The following is an 18,379-nucleotide window of genomic DNA, read 5'->3' on the forward strand; positions in this document are numbered from 1 at the left end:
AACACCAGTGCCAGCTACCACCTGCAAGCTTTCAAACTCTATCCGATTCCTCCGATGGAGACTTTTAAAAGAAGGTCCTCGTTGGAGATGGTCTTCGTCTGGACGGCAATGCACACTTCTAATTCCTGCTAAAAGTGAAAGGGTATGGTGCCCTCTGTCACAACAGCTGACACTTCAACCCCCGCCCCCCCCCCCCCAAAAAAAAAAATGCTTGAGTGTCCTGGCAGGTCCACTCACAGGATCAAAGAGGGAGGGAGCAGAGAGGCGTGTCACCAAGGTGCAGGATCCCCACGTCAACTGTCCCACAGCACCGCCCTACTGGTGATTCAGGGCACTGACGACACACATCTTACGTCAACGATGCTTCTCAGTGCTGCTTACTGAGGAGGAAAAAGGTTAGAAGAGGTTGTCCTTCTGGAAACGTGCAAAAAGTCCTGGCGATGGTCACCAGAGAATGTTACGAGAACATAATTAAAATGTTCTATCAACACTCATGGATTGTCGCATCTGTCACTGACCCATATGTGGCTGAAACTCAGGGATATAGTAGAAAATATGAAAATAAGACGGCTTAAAAAAGACATGACTGCCAGTCAGGCAGAACACTATGAAGAAAAGGCACTCCTGCTCTTTGCAAGATCTGCCATGTCTTCTTCAGCCATCGCTCCCCCTACTGGTGAATGATGGCAGCGGTCAGACCACAGTTCACCAAGCAGTTGTACCACACTGCTAGGGCAGATTACAGTAAAAAAAAAAAAAAAAAAAAAAAAAACAAGCACAGCAAATCTGGGTTGCTAAGACGTCTGAGACCTCACGGGTCAGATATTATTCAATCGATCTGTGCAAAAAAACGCATCTACTTCTCCAGGCTGGCAAAAAAAAAATGCTTACATACTGCAAAAAATATTCAATCCTTACCATGGACATTTTCGGCATGTGTTACATAATTTTGGCTTATATAATATTGAAATGGTGATGATGTATGTTACGTCCCGTGTTATTTGTGGATGTAAAATCCAAGCATAGACATCAACAGATCAGGAAAATCTCAGGTACTCTCTCTCATTAACTTGTATAACCCTGCAGAACAGCCCATTACGACAACATGCAGTTAAGTTCTTCTTTAACCTTAAACGTGCATGGAGTTCTAGCGAAAGGCAGATCAACTCCCCCGGGTGTACAAGCACACTTCGACCAGCCTGGGCTGGTGCCTGAAATGGCTGGATCCACCTCAAACCATTAGCAGCTTTGTGCTTCCAATTAGCACTTATTACACACCAAATAACACGGAAAAAAACTGAAGGAGTCTCTTCCGTTCGCACTCCTCCTCTCAAGAGGCTCCTGAGGGAGAGGACTCCAGAAAACCAGTGACCACCGTGAGCTCGTCACAGGGCAACACGGGTCTCTTAACTTCCCAAAATGCTTCAAAGCTTAGCCCTAGGTCCAGCTGCTGAATTGGGGAAAGTGGCTAATTCCATTAGCAAAACCTTACATGGTATCATTATGAATGGCGTACATATTAAGTAGATATTTCAGGATTAAACATGTCATGGAATTTTACAGTATGGAATCAACACCACGTTGAAAACAATGTGTACAATCAGGGAGGCAGAACCCTATGTTTTCCCTAATCGCCTGGGTCTGCAGTGGTGAACGAACGTGTACCGTGTCGTTAGTGAAGGACACACTTATTGACATTGACCTCAGTAGCCTTTAGTGTGATCGTGCAGTAAATTAATATTTTATGACTTATGGACTGAATGGATATTTATTGACGTTAAATGGCAAATACGATTTGAACATTTCGTTCCACGGTAACACGTTCATCCTGATCCCCATTGATCTGGCAGTCGGTAGGAAATGGATCCCAAGGACGTGTACTCAAATGCAGTTTGAGTGCCTTGCATTCAGACGCTGTTAGTTTGGTTTCATGATTCCCTTCTGGTTCAACGTTCTGACAGTAAAAGAGGGCCACTTGTGACGTCAACGTCACCTTAGCCTACAACGAGAACCCAGTGAGTAATCTTAGCCTCATCATGACTCACCGGAGCTTGGAGCGGGCTAAAAGGTCTGACACTCGCAAAGTTGTGTTTTCTCTCATAAAAGGAGAACATCATCAAGACGCCTAAATGCAGGCATGGCTCATGGACATCTGCTGAAGTCAGGGCCTCCGCTATGTTTGTCTGAAGCTGATGAACAAAACCAGGGATCCAGTGCTGATTCACTCCTAACTGTCCTTCATCTGTGCCAGGGAGGGTTAAACACACATTGAAGGGAGAGTTTACCATAAAACCATAATAACGAAGTAAAGAACCTTCAAACTTCTTCAGAAATCATCATACAAAACACAATTAAAGTAAAGAGTAAACGTCTTAAATGGACACCCCTATGTGAGGTAAACGTCATGGCGTATATACAGCCCGGGCATCAGCAGGAACATCCCCAAAACCCCCCAGTAAGCAGAACCTTCCCAGTCCCAGTTGGCTTGGTGCCCAGTCCCCTCTGCTGGGAAGCTGCATCTGTCCTGTCGGATGAACTGTCTCTTGAGAGGTTCAGGAAGGAAAATCATCCCTCTCACCTCAGATTGGGCGAGAACAAAAACAACAGAGAACAACGAGTAATACAAAAAAAGAGTGATTGGAACAGCACAGGAACTTCCAGATAGACTCCCCTAAGTCTAACACGACTGACTTGGGAGGGGGCTGCTATTTGGGGCTGGTGGGGCTTCCAGACACCGTTGGGGTAAAATACAAAACCAGGGCCAGAGCTTGCTTCTGAAAGCTTGCTGAAAGCGTTCAGGATCGTCCGCCAGCAAGGCGCCGGGGTCAGAATGGACCCAATTATCAGGACTGAGGCCATATTACAGCTGCGGAACTGGGAGACGGTCAGTCGTCATTCCCGCTCCGAGTCCTCGCTGGATATTTTTCCGAGAAAACCGTGGAAAAGCACTTGGCGGAGTGAGGCATAGTCGCGGCCTTTTTCAGTGCAGCCCATATCTGGGTTCTGCATTTCTTGGCATTGGAAAAAGTCTCCACAGCAGTCGAGAATAATGCCATCAAGTGTACAACCAGTTTGTCTGAAACGCCAGTGATATGGAAATGAGGAAATAAGGGATGGGGGGGGGGAATTTCCACTGCCAAGCCAAACTCCTCCACATCCCCCCCCCATCCAGGAGGAATGTCAGGGGAGTTCTCCGATTCACACCCCACCCCCCACCCCCCAGAGCCAATTGGGGGAGTGTTACACCATGCAATTACATCATCGCCCAGAAGGCGGGACCCACGTGCATGACATCATGCCGGTGTCGGTCACGGCAGGAACTGCTGCGTATCTCCGGCTGAGTTGTTAATGTCCTGAAAGTAAAGCTGCTGTGCAGATCTCATTTCCTGGTACCGTAATCAAGTTTACGACACCCCCCCCAAGGTTTGGCCACAGAGCCCCAAGTATCAAGTGCTTCTCTGTGAGGTGATGTGCTCATTTTGTTGTGCACCCAGCTTGTTACTGTTCTTGCTTAGTCAGTTGCTGTAAATTCGATTTTAGCTGGCAGGTGTTTGGGGGGGGGGGGGGGGGTGAATCAGTGCATCTAGCCCACCGTCATAGATCAGAGGAAGCCTCCCGCTCGCTCAGTTGCCCCTAACTCTGGGCCAGTTATCAGCAGGCTGGCAGTTTACGCCAGCAGGGGGCGACAGTGCCCATAGTGCTGGCTCATTTTTCAAACCCCTACCGCAAGGCCTCTTCATCCAACCATCCTACTCTTTCTCTCCACCTCCACCCATTCTCTCTGACATCCTCTTCCTACTACAGTGCATCTGTTCACAAAGGCTCTCATTTTCTTTGAACGTCTTAAATCTTTCAGTGCTCTAGCGAAGAAAATGAAAAATCTGCAAAAGTACGAAAACCGTGGAAATATTTATCGGATTTGCTCATGACAGGTTTGATTGATGAGCCATTTGTGAAAATACAGAAATTCGCCCACAAATCTGCTTATAATCAGTAACACAGACCCCCCCCACCCCCACCCCCACCCGACAGCTTAATAAAGCTAATTTAAAATGAATAATTAGCAGCAGCACAGATCAGAAAACAGGGGGACGGGTCAGAAGTCTGTGTCACATGGAGGAGGGGTCTCGTTTTCAGTGTGGGGGTGTTTTAGCTTCACTTCCTGTGGGGGTCACTGGAGAGCAAACAGCGGCAGGTTCCCTGTGCGGTGCGATTTGTTCCTACATTCACACTATTTGTGAAAGTCAGCGCTTAAGATGAACACAAAGCTGTTTTTACCAATCGTGCTCACGGGGGGGGGAGGTGGGCGGAGCCATCGGAACCGCAGCACTAGCGTTCGCTGCCCCCCCCGTGGTTCCTCCCCTGCGACCGTTTTCTGGGTTTTTGTTGAGGTTTACGAAACTCACCTCTGCCCAGTTTCGAAAGGCACCAACTTTCGCTGTACCCCCCCCCCCTCCCAGGAACAGGAGGTTGGTGAAACGCTGAATTGTTTCATACCCTCTTGGTGTTACACAAGGGTAACAAAAAAAAAGCAGAATGCTTGAGAAATAAGTATCCAGTGCAGAAAAGCGTTGTGGTGCACACACCCATTCCCCAGTCTGTCCAGCAGCGTGATGGATCAAGCAAACCCAAGGCCAACATGACCAAGCCCCCCCAAGCGGGGCACCCAGAGACCTGAAAGCCAAATGAAAATTTGCTGAGCCGATCGAGGGAGAGTACTGCACCGGCAGACCGATCGGCCAGATTTAGTAACTACAACGGTTTCATTTTTCCCCAGGCGGGGCCCCAGTTTTGCCAGCTGCAGCCCCCGGTTTTGCCGGTGCCCTAGGCTGTCGCCTCAAATAGCCCCTGTGTTAATCCGCCCCTTACTCCGTGAAACTCCCCCCCCACACTTTCAAATTAATCACTAAAAACAGCAACAGAATTCAGATGGTCTCCCAAGAAATGCAGTCAGCCAGGCTGGATGTGCCTCCGATGTTTCCACTCTCGTCTTCTCCGCTGACACTGGAGAAGTGAAGTGGGGGCTTGTCAAAAACCCTCATAAGGGGGGGGGGTCAGGGAATCATGGGTATTCATTAATATCACAGTCAAAACAATGGATCAGCTCAAATTAAACAAACAATGATTAGATTCCCCACACGTGTCCTGGATCAGTGTTTCTAACACGTTACAAAGGTACAAACAGCCAGGAGCTGTTGCTATACCCATAAGATATTGTATTATTTCCATTGTTATATCTTTTGACCTGTTCATTCCTTTATATTTTATTCTATTTTGTTTTGATTTGTTTATTTATTTAGCTTTTACTTACTCTCGTTTATTTCATTTAGAATTATTCCGTCCTTCTACAGCTTCATTGACCTGTGCTGTACTGTAGCTGCTTCCTTGTCTTTGGTTTTATTTTATATTCATATGTGAAGCACTTTGAACTGAAGTCCATGTATGAAAAGTTTTATATAAAAAGAGTCTTAAAAACAACGACGACAGGATTTCTCCTCAAGGTTTAGCCAAGAGATGTGCACTGCATCCATCCATAACTCCTTTTCCAGAGCAGTGTTACAGTGAGCCATAAGGGACAATCTGAACAGGACATCGATACACGGTTTTCACTCTGCATCTGAAAATTTCACACAGTTACGCAGATACAGACAATCTCTCAAAGGTACTATTCAATGGTGGTTTCATTTGTGTTATTTAGTCCTGTTGCTTAACTGGCACAATGCTCCTTTCTTTGGGCGCTGATTTTGGAAACAGGACGACCATGACAGCTGTCTATCAAACGGTGGCCTTTAAATACCGACATCCTAACAACAGGCTGCAAATGGGCCCTGACAAACCCTACTTAAAGCGCAGCCTCATTTAGCGCCGTGTTCCATCTCCCTCTGCCGTCACCAGATACACAGGCAGATTCCCCGAACTTGATGAACCCTCCCCCCAGCCATAAAAGACATCTTAAACTAGACTTGACCCTAGATATGTTAATTCCAGATCCTACCAGCTTTATCTCTTGTACCGAAATAACACATAAACAAGAAACATCAAACTAGAAACATAAAACAGAGACCCAAAACGGTGGCATTATAAAAATGATATTTTTATACATATCAAATTTAGTCATTTCTGAATAAGGGGTCAACTTAATTAGTCTAGGAGTCCGGACACTGGCGGATGTTATTTAAAAAAAAAAAAAAAAAAATGAGAGAGAGAGATGCTTATTAAAATTTGGATTTAGCACTTCACAAAAATCATGCCAAAAAAAAAAAAAAAAAAAACAGCTATTCACTGTGTTCCCATGAACCAAGGCCAATTTCAGCAAAGTATGGGGGTCTACATCAGCAAAACCCAAAGGGGCCGAGCAAAATGGTCACAGTGTCCACAAGCAGCCCAGTGTCTTACGATATGAGACTTTAACGGTTAAAAATATCCACCTGCCCGCAAAAAACGAAACAAGCCCTGAATTATCCACCATAATGAAAGCTCAAATTAATAAGTAAAATCTTGAAGTAAAAATTACACTGGAACGTGAGGAGAGATCCAGCAACACTTGTAAATACAGTTACCACGACAAAATATTAGTTAATTAATTGGGGGGACTATATGAATATTGTGTCCCCCTGTTCCCCTTTGAGTCTGTCCCCGAGCCCAGGGTTCCCGTTACATCTCTGTCCATCTCATCCACCGACCCAAGGAGTCCTGTGTCCCACACAAAACCTTTAAACGGTTTTCCAGCCGTCATGCCCTCCCCCCTTTGACACCAGAGACGCTGGGAACGGCGGGTCGCTAATGAGGTTCTGGAGCGCCCCTTGGACATTCCGACTAGGATTACATGTTCAGACCAGGAAGTGGTGGCACTGTCTCTCACAGCAGAGAGAGAGAGAGAGAGAGAGAGAGAGAGAGAGAGAGTGATAGAGTAAGCCACTTAGTGAAAGGACATCTCCAACATTAAGGCGGTGTCCCCGCAGCCAGTGTCCCCACGGATTTCCCAAGATACACTGCACATCCGCCCTTCTTCAAATCCTCTGTTGTGTAGAAAACAGCTACAAAGCAGAAAACGGCAAGAAGAATCACAGCATATCAAGATGAGAGCCCTGTCACTGCTAAGATAAATACCCCCCCTCCCGCAGTGGAGCGAACCATGAGTTTGTCTTGCTGCCGGGACTAATGCCCGGTGATACTTAAGGACTTTGGACTCCAAACCTGAGGGCTGGGAAGAGAGTCGCTTCACAGAGATCAGACGAATATAAAGGCCAGCTGTAGGGCTCTTAGTGATGACTGTAAATCTGACTGTATCGAACTGGAGTCACCCAGCAGAAGGAGATAAGGATCAGTCTCCAGACTTCAAATCATGCCACTGCGTGTTGGTATCTATTTTTAATCTGATTGAAATGGAAAGTGTCAAAAAAACAAGCAATTAGGCCTGTCCTGGGGGAGAACGACAATCCTAGAGTGTAAATGGCACAAAATACCCTCCCTCCCCAACGATGTTGTTGCCATTGGAGACACTACCTGTATCCTGCTGTGAGGAGAGCCTGTAGCTTCCTGTTAGCCGAATGTTTCTAGCTTTTTATTTTCTATATGGGTCAGTTTAATGGCTTCTAGACTCATTCCGCCCCCATGACAGAATGCAATTAGTGGCCAGCGCTCATCTTGTTGCATGAAATAATGTCAAATGAGCGGGGGGGTGGGGGCACTTAACTGTGGTTAACAACATGAGCTACAGAAAGTGCTTGAAGATTAGCGCTCTGAGAATTTCATCCTTCTATTTGATTTCGAGATTCAAATCTAAAACAAGGGATTCAATCCTCAGTAAAATCTGCAACTAAATTACAGCACTCAGCATAAAACAATTATAAATATATCACCAATATTTGAATCCATTACTAAACAGCAAAGAGTAACATTGTATCTATCAGTGTTTGAAAATCACATTCTAGGTCATAAGTCACCTGAAAGGTAATACTGGCTATATTTCAGCTCTTCAGTTACTGATGTATATGTCCTAGGGCTCCTGGCCCCAATGCAGACGTACTGAGGGCTCCCAAGCTTGTCGTCAGATGAGAACATGGATGTTCAGATTTGCTCAGTCACTGCCTCAGAGAACGGCTCCAATCAGATTATTTGCACATCCATCGCATTGTGGTTATTAATCGACACATTAGAGGTTGCATCCTTGAACCGTGCTGAGCTAGATTATTACCTTCCAAATGTCATCTGACAAATGATTACATCACAGAAGGGCAGCACATTCGGTGAGGGGCGAACCACGTGTTGCTGCATCGCTGATAGAGACATCGAACATCAACCCGGTCCCCTATAGATCAGGACTGGCAGTGACGTCTTTGGAAAAACGGGAGGCATGGATTTCGAGAGCCCTGGTCCCTTTGGGATGAAAAAAGCTGCAGATTTCCAGGCGTTGGGGCGGATCATGCCGTCAGGAAACTTGGAGCTGTGTAAAATAACTCAACAACACCGTGGAACACCTCCGACTTAGGGAGTATTTTCTTAAAAGTATAGATTTCAGTTACTAGGCTTTGAGGATCTCCTATTTCAAAAAGTAAACACGGAGCAACTAACTTGAAATTAGATAACAACATGCAGGGCAAAATGACAAGAGACCGGGTAATTTTCGTTAATTTAATATTAACTCTAATTTTGGCTATAATTCTGTTCATCTGGTTTCCTGGGAAAGAAGATATTTTAACGAGCAATTAAAGGAAGAGCATAAATAAATATTCCTGAAGAAACAGGACTGTGGTCATCCAGGCTGCTAGAGCGTTGTGCCAAGCAGTGCCGGACAAATACTTCATTCCAGGCCGTGATTCATCGTCGGGTTAAATCACGAAGGTGTAGGTTCAGAACAGTAGATGAAAACCCCCTTTCTCAGGAGGTTTGATAAACACGGACTGCGAAATCTTTCTGTGCCGGAACTGGTAAGTGGTGCCGTCGGCGGCCGACGGGAGCGAATTTATCGGCAAGCGCTTCAAGGAAGCAAAGCGTGAACCCGGGCAATGAACAGGTGGTCAGTGCCGGGCTGAAATTAGCGGCGCAGGAAACACACGGAGATCGGGACAGCGTCCTTCAGATAGGTCACGGGGAACGTCTCCAAGTCGGAAATATCCGGAACCGGAGTGCCGGCAAAGCGTTCCCGCTTACGCAACTTCACGCCCGCTGACCCGCGGGCCTCGTGGGGCCCCGCTTCCGGGCAAACGCCGCAATTAGAACGCCACGTCCGGCTCGCCTGTCCATCGCGGCGTACGCGCTTCCCGACCACCGGGGCATTTTCCAGATCACCTGGACACCCAGTGAGCGTCCGACCCCAAGGCGACCCAGGAGAATCCACAGGACGCTCCACCCAGTGGCCGAGTCTCCGCTCAAAGCCAGCCCATTCCAACCAGTGCTCCCCTGCAAGGCGGTAAAGACCAACTCCCTGCTCACACACTCCTACATTAACAGCTTGGGTTGAAAACAGATGATGGAAGCATTTTTACTCATTTTAATTAAGTTAATTGCAGTGCATCCTCTACAGCAGAAGCTCTTTTGCCTTAGGTTTAAGCTTTTCTGCTTCGCCCCCCCCCATCAGAACTTTCCCTCTAACATATCCACTTCATTATTTTATAATTCCTTCCTTGAGTCCGAAATTATTCCGTATGCCATTTTTCCGGTTTCTGTCTGATATCAAGACACAGCAATAAATAAACAAATAATGAGGAAACAAACAGGCAGTGAAAGCGACTGTCAGAGCTGAGAAATGTTCAGCCTGGAAACATGACAGAACCCCTCCCAGACTGGTCCCATTGCACTGGGGGACAGCAAAGTGTTATTTTCCATTTATTACTCGATGCAACTGCCCTCAAAATCAGGCCGACCACTGGAGAGCAGTAACACCCAGAGACAATTAGGGGTGTGGCCTAACCTGACCCAGGTTCCGGAACCGTGTGCAACAAATAAGTCCATTTAAAATATAAAGATGGGGCTTGGGGCTAAAAACAAAAAAAAAAAACAGAATAGAAATGACCAATTTCTATACCAAAAAAAAAAAAAACAAAACGAAAAAACAAACAAACAATCAAATCATTATTTATGTACCGATTTGCTTGTCCATCAGTTGCTAGGCAGCCGAGGCCGATCTAACAAATGTGTGTTATCAACAATGTCAGCGGCAAGGTTATTGGAAAATGAAAGCCACAACATTTCAAAGATCGCTTCCTAAATGATCTCCAGAAAAAAACACAAATGGACAGAATACCTTTAGAAAATCACGTGCTTTGTTCAAGCTCATTTTGAAAAAGCTAATTCACAGTGGCTGAGTTTGTTTTTGTGGAAAAATGGCAGATTCGTTGTGGACGTCAGCCGAGCTACACGTATTCAGGGCTACCTCCCTGAAGAGCAGCCCTCTCGTTGCCATAACGACGGGCATTAACACACCTGCCCGGCTTACGGGTCTCCGAGGCAATGGCGGCCGGTCTCCGCCTGGCCAGACACCTATTTGTCTTGAGCGAGGGCTGAAACGCTCGCGACCGGCAGCCCGTCTAGCCGGACCGCCAGAGACGAGCCCAATTGCGGGACTGGTATATCGATGTTTAGCTCATGCCGTTTGGTACCGTGTCCTCGCTGTCACGGCAGAACTGCTTTGTATGAATCCGGTCACAGAACCGTGTGGATTAGCTCAGCTTCTGGCGGCATCCTGAGGCACTGCAAGGGTGTTGGGGGGAGGTGGGGGGGGTCATCTCCAGTCAACCAAAAGGGGACCATTTCCGACGGCAGACGTCGGATCAGAGCCTGCTTCGATTGTGTTTTTTTCTCCCTAGTCAACGGAGAGGAAAGCCTAGGTGGGATTAAAATTAGACCCCCAATTGTCAGCCAGGGCACTTCCCAAGAGACGGGTTGGGGGGGGGGGGGGGGGGGGGGGAGAGGCGGCAAAATAATCCCTCCAGTCTCAATCCTCCATGGAGCGCTGTGACTCTGTGATGCTGTGACTCGGGGGGGGGGGGCATCACATTCGCCATCTCCTAAACCGTGCGACGTGCACTAAAGATCCAGGAAACACAAATCCCGCTCGACTGAGGAGGGGGCCCCAGACTCGGTTTGGCTTTGGGGCGGGGTGGGACGAGGGGGCGGCATATGTACGCCCTGATCGATGGTTTTCATCGATTCCACGGGGGGAGAGAGTAATTGACGTAAACAAAATTGTTTAATGGAGACTTCATTTACAAATACAAACAGGGCCATCAAAATCCCAAACCCTCCAGGGAAATAAAAATTCACTAAATGTGACGATGCTAGAGCTGAAGAATGTCTCTTCATTAAATAAGACAGATTTAGCATATGATTAATCATAAGTGCCCTTTCAGTGCCCCAGCTTCCTGTTACTAAAATGTCTTCTCCCGTTGTCACAAAGAATCCAGAAGCCCCCCCCCCCCCAACACCGCCACCCCCCCGTACCCCAAAAAAAGCCCCCAAACAGGGGATCCATCCAGACTCAAACGGATTATTCAGTCTGTCAAAAAAAAAATAAGAAATTGCACCCGTGTACTTAAAAACAAGAAAAACACCACTTACTTACACAATGCCTAATTACATTTTCCACTAACCACATTATTTCTGAAAATCAGTTATAACGGCAAAAACAAAAGTAAGACAATGATTGCAACAGTTTCTTATGAGAGACATCTACAGTATACATGAAGGTATTTAATTCCTTTATTAGAGAGAGACACTGTGATATATCCGTGTCTTCCTACACATCTATAATATTAAAGGCACAGCCTGGCAGCCGAGCTGAGCCGGCGCCCCCATCTGGCACAGGACAGCCACCGCGCTGTCGCCAGAGCTGATGTTCCGCACGCCTAGCAACAGGTTGGAGAAACGCTGTGGCGACAGCCGGCGCTGAGGTCCACCTCCCCTACCGGGGTGAGACAAAGGAGAGCAGCGAGCGGGGACAAGGGGACAAGGGGACAGCGGCTGACGCCCCTGGATTAGGACCCCGTGCCTGACAGACACACTCAGGCTCCAACAGGGAACACAGCTCTCCCGATTACAAAGAACATTTACCCCCCTCCAACAGGAGGTGACAGGGCGTACTTCCTGACAAGCTCGAACCCCGGCAAACGGGAGACGCGACTCTGACCGCGTGCCTTACGTGGGAGGGAGACTCCGCTCGGGAAGGACGGGGTAGAAACTTCCATGAAAGCGCCAGCGAACAAAGCCAGTCGCTGTTCCGAGCGGCAGAACACGCCGGCTTCGCGGTTCCCCCTTCGCGAAGCTCGGGGGCCACGGCGCCACACGGTGCCAGCCAGCGAAGCCACACAACACCCCGACTCCCCGCGTCCAGACCCCCCACCGACTCTGGTTTTTTTAAAGCATTCACTCCCGAGACCATCTGTGGAACGAGACACGAGAACGCAGGCAAAGTGCGACGGGGGTGCCGGCACGTTCTGACGGCCCTTTACCTTTTTGCCTTTCTTCTTGCGGTGAGCTGGCTTGCCGCTGCCCTTCTCCTTGGCCTCCTCGCTCATCTTGGGGTCGCGGGGTCTTGCCTCAGCTCCTTATTCCCACATGAGGCGGCTTCTGGGCGACCAGAGTGAGCGGTGGGGGGCGGAGGATGCTCTCGACACGCGCTCGGCGCCACTCACTTTCCCAGCTGTGCGTCCCCCCCCCCGCCACCCCACGTCCACCGACACGTCCACCAAGCCCAGCGGCCCCTCGCCTACACGCTTGGAGCGAGAGCCACGGGGAAATGGGAGAGTCAAAGCCAACAGATCTCTCGCTGCAAATAGATATCCAGCTTGCAGAGCGGATCTGGTCGCTTCTACTGAAGTCAGACACTGCTTGCCACCCTGGTACTGGTGGGCTTTTCCCTTCCCTCTAAATGGTGCTGATGGAGAGACACAGAGAGAGGGAGGGAGAGAGAAAGAGAGAGGAACATACAAAGAGAGAGAGTGAGAGAGAGAGAGAGAGAGAGAGAGAGAGAAACTGGGAGGGAGAAAGAGAGAGAGAGTGTAACTGGGAAAGAGAGAGGGAGGAATATACTGAGAAAATGAATTTAATGACAGATAGGTTAAAACCCTCAACTGTACCCCTGAGCTGGGATCAGCCGGTTCCTGGGTGCTGGCTGGTGTTAAATGTGATCCCCAGACCTGCCTATTAGCGAGATGCACTAGAGCCTTCCAGAAAAGGAAGTCTCTGGGTGTACCTCTCAGCAAGATCAGATTACTAGATCTTGAAGAAAACCCCTCCCACCAGAAGGGAAGACGACAACGACGACGACGACGACGACGACGACGACAACAAAAATGCCAAATAACACAAGGAGGTGGCAATGTCTTTTGGCCAGGAAGATGGGGCCGGGGGCTACCGTGTCTGTTGCCTGCAATCGCCTCCCCCCCCGGCACGTAACAAACGAGGCAGTCTTCAGTTAAGCAGCCCACTGGCACCCAGCCCTCTATCGGAGACACAATAGCGGCTCGCAATTACTGAACGGCGAGCGGCTGGTCTCCACCCCCCCATTCAGGGGTGCCCACAACAATGACAGCGGATCTGGCTCCCCGCTAACGGCAACTGGGGAGCGGTCACGCCCGGGGGGTCCAGGGGGCTATCGTGCGAGGACAGTAATAATGCACGAGCTGGGCGCCGTGCCACACAGATGCCCGCCCAGTTGCCTCTGCCACCTTCTGCCCCATCTCTTGTGGATGACAGGTTTTACCCATTGACACCCTCCCCATTATGACATCAAAATGAGCCCGTGTGGTTTGCCATCTTTCGATAAATACATTACGCCATAAATAATTACATTTTAAAAAGGGTTAGTAACTCAAAAGGCTTTATTTCATCACTGAATTGCGAAAGATGATAATCTAGCTTTAGCTGAACCTGGCTACATTTAACAGTCTGTCGCTTTAAATGCCAGATGGAAGAGAAACTTCAGGTCTTCTATGTGCATAAATGATGAAACTATAAACCACAGAATCGCCACAAGATTCTAGAATACTGACGTTTGATTTAAAATTTCTTGTTCCAATAATCATCTTGTAAGAAGCAAAAATTGTCTTGTTTTTTCGAAAGTACTGGGTTGGGTCAGGGAAACATAACAAATCTAAAATCAATCACCTCTTTATAAACGCAGAACATTCAAACATTTGATGTCAAACGGAGCAAGGTGACTAGGTTAATTCAGACTTAAAAACCAGCATTCAAAAGATTCATTTATATAAATAATGCCTATGGGTTGACCCCCCTCAGTCTGCCATCTGCTGGTAAAAAGGGGGCATGACAAAAACAAGAGCACTCCACAAAGGAAGGCAGCCTATCACAATCCGACGTGAAATGGTGTCACCCCACGCTGGCAAGACGACTGAACAAAGTGTTCAATAAATATAGCCCTCGAATAAAATGTCTGCCTTTTCTATTTATTTCTTCCCTGTCTTTTTGTCTCACGCCTGAGCCTTTTGTCAATTACAGCAAACATTTTTACAATAAAAATAAATAAAAAACATGAATGAATTCAATGCTCGTCTTATATCTATGTACAACGGCTTTGGTGTGGGGAGGGGATTTGGTACAACAGGGTTAAGGATTACACACCATGTTTTAAATTAAGAAGCATTAAGTCGGGGTCTGCTTTATTTTTCCTGGGCCCTGTGATGTCAAAGAGCCTTTCATGTTCACCCATCATGCCCAGGCTCCTTCATCGGGGGGCCTGACAGTGCCATTAGCTGCCTTTTGCAAACGCCTGTTCAGAAATGTTCCATTATACCCCCACCATGTCTGATTACAAGGAGAACACTACCGGAGAATTCTTCACTCGTTTTTCCACACTTACTGGAAATAAATGCCCCCACCCCAAATTAAATGCTACAGTAATACAGCACATGCTTATATTTAAACGTGGTGATGTCCCCAAGCCAGGCAAGAGCGCTACAGACGTGGAGATCCGCTTCATTAGCGTAGTGGCGACTGCCGGACACGTCCGCATCTGCCTGCCGCTCCTAAAATATCATGCTGCCCATTGCCTCAGTGGGTCTTAGCTGTTGCCGTCCTCGATTTGCCCTGGCAGAGACGACCTGAGGTTTCTCACACCCAGACAGAGGCGAGAGATCCAGACAGGGATAGGGGGGCTGGGGGGGGGGGGGTGGGCTTCACTACATCTTCCACACTATTAGCCTCAAGCCTCGTTTAATGCATCTAGCGTTTTCATTAAAAAAATATATATTTATGTTGAAATTTTACTGCTGGTTTTGTATGATCAGTGCTTTAGTATTCTTCAAATCACACAGTTAAAGTGCTGTTCAACAGGCTATTCAGAAATACGAGTATAATTAAACAAAAGATTTATCATATGCAACATGGAAACTGCATTTGGATTATCTATCGCCAGACCACGTACCCTAGACAGGGTTGCAGGCATGTAATCAGATTTTGGTTGGTTTAGAAATAAAGGTGTATCAGTGCACTGTCATGGCTCGGGTTCGAGTCGCAGAGTGGCCAGGCAGGCCGCGTGTTTAAGGGAATTTCACACCCAGATGGCTCTCCCCGCCATTGAAGCGCTGAGATCATGCTTCCAGCCCAGCTGGGGCGTTTGGGATACCAGTCTGTGTCACGCCTGCTGGCCAGACCCGTGGCAACATTATCTAAAGGTCTCGGGGGGCAGTTTCACCTGTATGTAGCATAATCACCCAATATACTTACTGTTGGGCTCAAATTTTATTAGATTTAAGTATGAAAAATGTGTTCTTGGTGTAATTTCGCTAGGTTCAGAGTTTCTGGCTTATGTTGGGGGGGGGGGGTCAATTACGAAAGAAAGACAAGGAATATTGTATTCATCCCATGTCATGCCAGGGCCCTCTTCCTCTTTGCCGAGTCGTGTTCACACTGGAGATGCAGGGCCCTCTTCCTCTTTGCCGAGTCGTGTTCACACTGGAGATGCAGGGCCCTCTTCCTCTTTGCCGAGTCGTGTTCACACTGGAGATGCAGGGCCCTCTTCCTCTTTGCCGAGTCGTGTTCACACTGGAGATGCAGGGCCCTCTTCCTCTTTGCCGAGTCGTGTTCACACTGGAGATGCAGGGCCCTCTTCCTCTTTGCCGAGTCGTGTTCACACTGGAGATGCAGGGCCCTCTTCCTCTTTGCCGAGTCGTGTTCACACTGGAGATGCAGGGCCCTCTTCCTCTTTGCCGAGTCGTGTTCACACTGGAGATGCAGGGCCCTCTTCCTCTTTGCCGAGTCGTGTTCACACTGGAGATGCAGGGCCCTCTTCCTCTTTGCCGAGTCGTGTTCACACTGGAGATGCAGGGCCCTCTTCCTCTTTGCCGAGTCGTGTTCACACTGGAGATGCAGGGCCCTCTTCCTCTTTGCCGAGTCGTGTTCACACTGGAGATGCACGTCTGATGTCGCACTGGGTGTCAGGCACCTGATTTTGTTCCTGGTCCTGGAGAAATCATGAAATCGATGATCACCTGCGGCTTTCGTCTCCAAAGGCTCTTTTGACAGGTAAATCCTCTCTCCTGGACATCCACGGATCGACCCGAAAACCTGCTGGCCGCAGAGATCGCATTTACGTCTTTCACACGCCGAGGCTGCAGTACCAGCCTTAGCTGGACACTCTGGACCAGGAATATTTCTCTGTGCATGTCATAAACCATTTGGCGTTCGTGTAAATTATGCATGCGCGTACGGCGAAATTACACCAAGAATACATTTTGCATGTTTAAATCTAAAAATGCAACAATTTTAACCCAACAGTTAGTGTATTGCACGAGTGGCTTGGTACTATTCATAGATGACTTTGGGACATACAGCTTCAATCTCTTATTGAAATGTGTGTGCGTGAGGGAAAAAGTTCTAGAACTGTGACATAATACCACCCTTTTGTCATGAAAACCAAGCTGTGGCACTTGGCAAACACCTTGTAAATGCAGTGCATTGTCCAAATTATAATGACAAAAGAAGAAAACAGCACAGTGTGAAATTGATCTGTCTTTAAGGATAGATCTGGAGAACCTTATCCTCTGTACACAGTAATTAAGAAACCCTTCTCTGTGCCTGGAAAGATTTTGTATATAATGGCTCTAAAACGCAAACTGACTTCTACAGCTGGCTGACTGGTGAGTCACAGCAAAGCCAGAACTTGCACATCGTACTTTGGGTGCTGGAAGGACTCGATGCTTTAAGATTCGGGTTCCAGAAGACCCAGATGATGGGCGAAAGAAAATGGCTGACTAGGATCAACTTAGAGAAAGACGAGGATGGCGGCAGGTGGAATGAAGGTGGTTATCCCCTTCTGCCTGCACTGTGCAGGTGTTTGCATTCGTCTGAAGCCTGGCGGAGATGACAGCTCTGTGCATTAACCTCTGGACATTTGTTCACGGCCGGAACGAAAGTGACTCATGCATCTTGGTCACAATCCCACTTCCTCTCTCGCTGGAGCACTGGTTCGGATTATAAACGTTTAAAACTTGTGTGACCGTTCAATATGCCATTGTGATATAATCAAATCAAATCACTGTATTTGTCACATAATTTGACACTTGGTAGAGTGCGGGTGAGTGAAACACTTGTATGCAGGTCTCACGACACCAGAAACTAACAGTGCAACTGGAAAAAAATAGTAACTATGCAACACAGTATCAAATAGTGTGCAACTTTAGAGACAGATAAAATGAAGAGTAATATGGTACATCGCACCATTCCCTATACCTGGTGTTGTATACCATATTAGCGTAATCTTCCAAGTAAACATAGATCTGAGTTACATCCTAGAAAGGGCAGCTCCCACAACCAGAAGGAATCTGTTGTGAACTTGAAATAAAAAAAAAAAACGATTATATTTGCCATTTGCACATGTTCATTGGAAAGCTTTCATTTTCACATATCACATTTCACATATCATTGGCTCTCCTTTTTCATGACAAGAAAGTACAGGCCTGGGGTCTGAGCGCAGGATCAGCCATTTTTGCAGCAGCCAATGAGCATTTTTTTGGGTTTTAAGGGTCTTCCTTAACGGCGAGAGGATGGGATTTGAACCAGTGACCTTCCACTCACAGAAACAGAGACCTGATTTATTGAGGCGCACCTCACCAAAAAAAATGCATGACAAACCAAAGCCATTCACACACACACACACACACACACACATACCAGACTTCTTTTGGTCAAAATGTCTCGTGCTGCCATCTTTCTCGAAGTGCCTGAGGCCCCCTGAAATATCACCTGCCCTTAAAAATCCACACAGCGGAGTCAGGCATGAAATAGCAACGACCCAAACCTCTGAAAGCCGTCGGGAGCCTTTCAATTGGAAGAACCAAAACATAACAGAGTTACACAATACAAGGACTGTCATGTGTAATTAATGGGGGCCACATCCTCACTAAAGCAGCGCTTCTCCACC

The 18,379-nt window shown here is 47.5% G+C and overlaps 1 protein-coding gene across 2 annotated transcripts in view; it reads right to left on the bottom strand.

Moving 5' to 3' along the window:
• Positions 1–18,379, bottom strand: part of ank3b (ankyrin 3b) — a 137,992-nt gene that overhangs the window by 95,847 nt on the left and 23,766 nt on the right. Inside the window, exons 1-2 of one of the 2 annotated variants that reach the window (XM_072703597.1) lie at positions 13,077–13,137; positions 12,450–12,874 (exon numbers count right to left, since the gene is read on the bottom strand). The exons of the other annotated variant lie outside the window; for it this stretch is intronic. Of the exons in view, the coding sequence (XP_072559698.1) occupies positions 12,450–12,515 (66 nt within the window). The 5' untranslated portion in view covers positions 12,516–12,874; positions 13,077–13,137. Of the gene's footprint in view, positions 1–12,449; positions 12,875–13,076; positions 13,138–18,379 lie in introns of those variants that run through there. 2 annotated transcript variants of the gene reach the window in all.

The sequence above is a fragment of the Paramormyrops kingsleyae genome, chromosome 20, assembly GCF_048594095.1.
Source record: "Paramormyrops kingsleyae isolate MSU_618 chromosome 20, PKINGS_0.4, whole genome shotgun sequence".
NCBI classification, from domain to species: domain Eukaryota; kingdom Metazoa; phylum Chordata; class Actinopteri; order Osteoglossiformes; family Mormyridae; genus Paramormyrops; species Paramormyrops kingsleyae.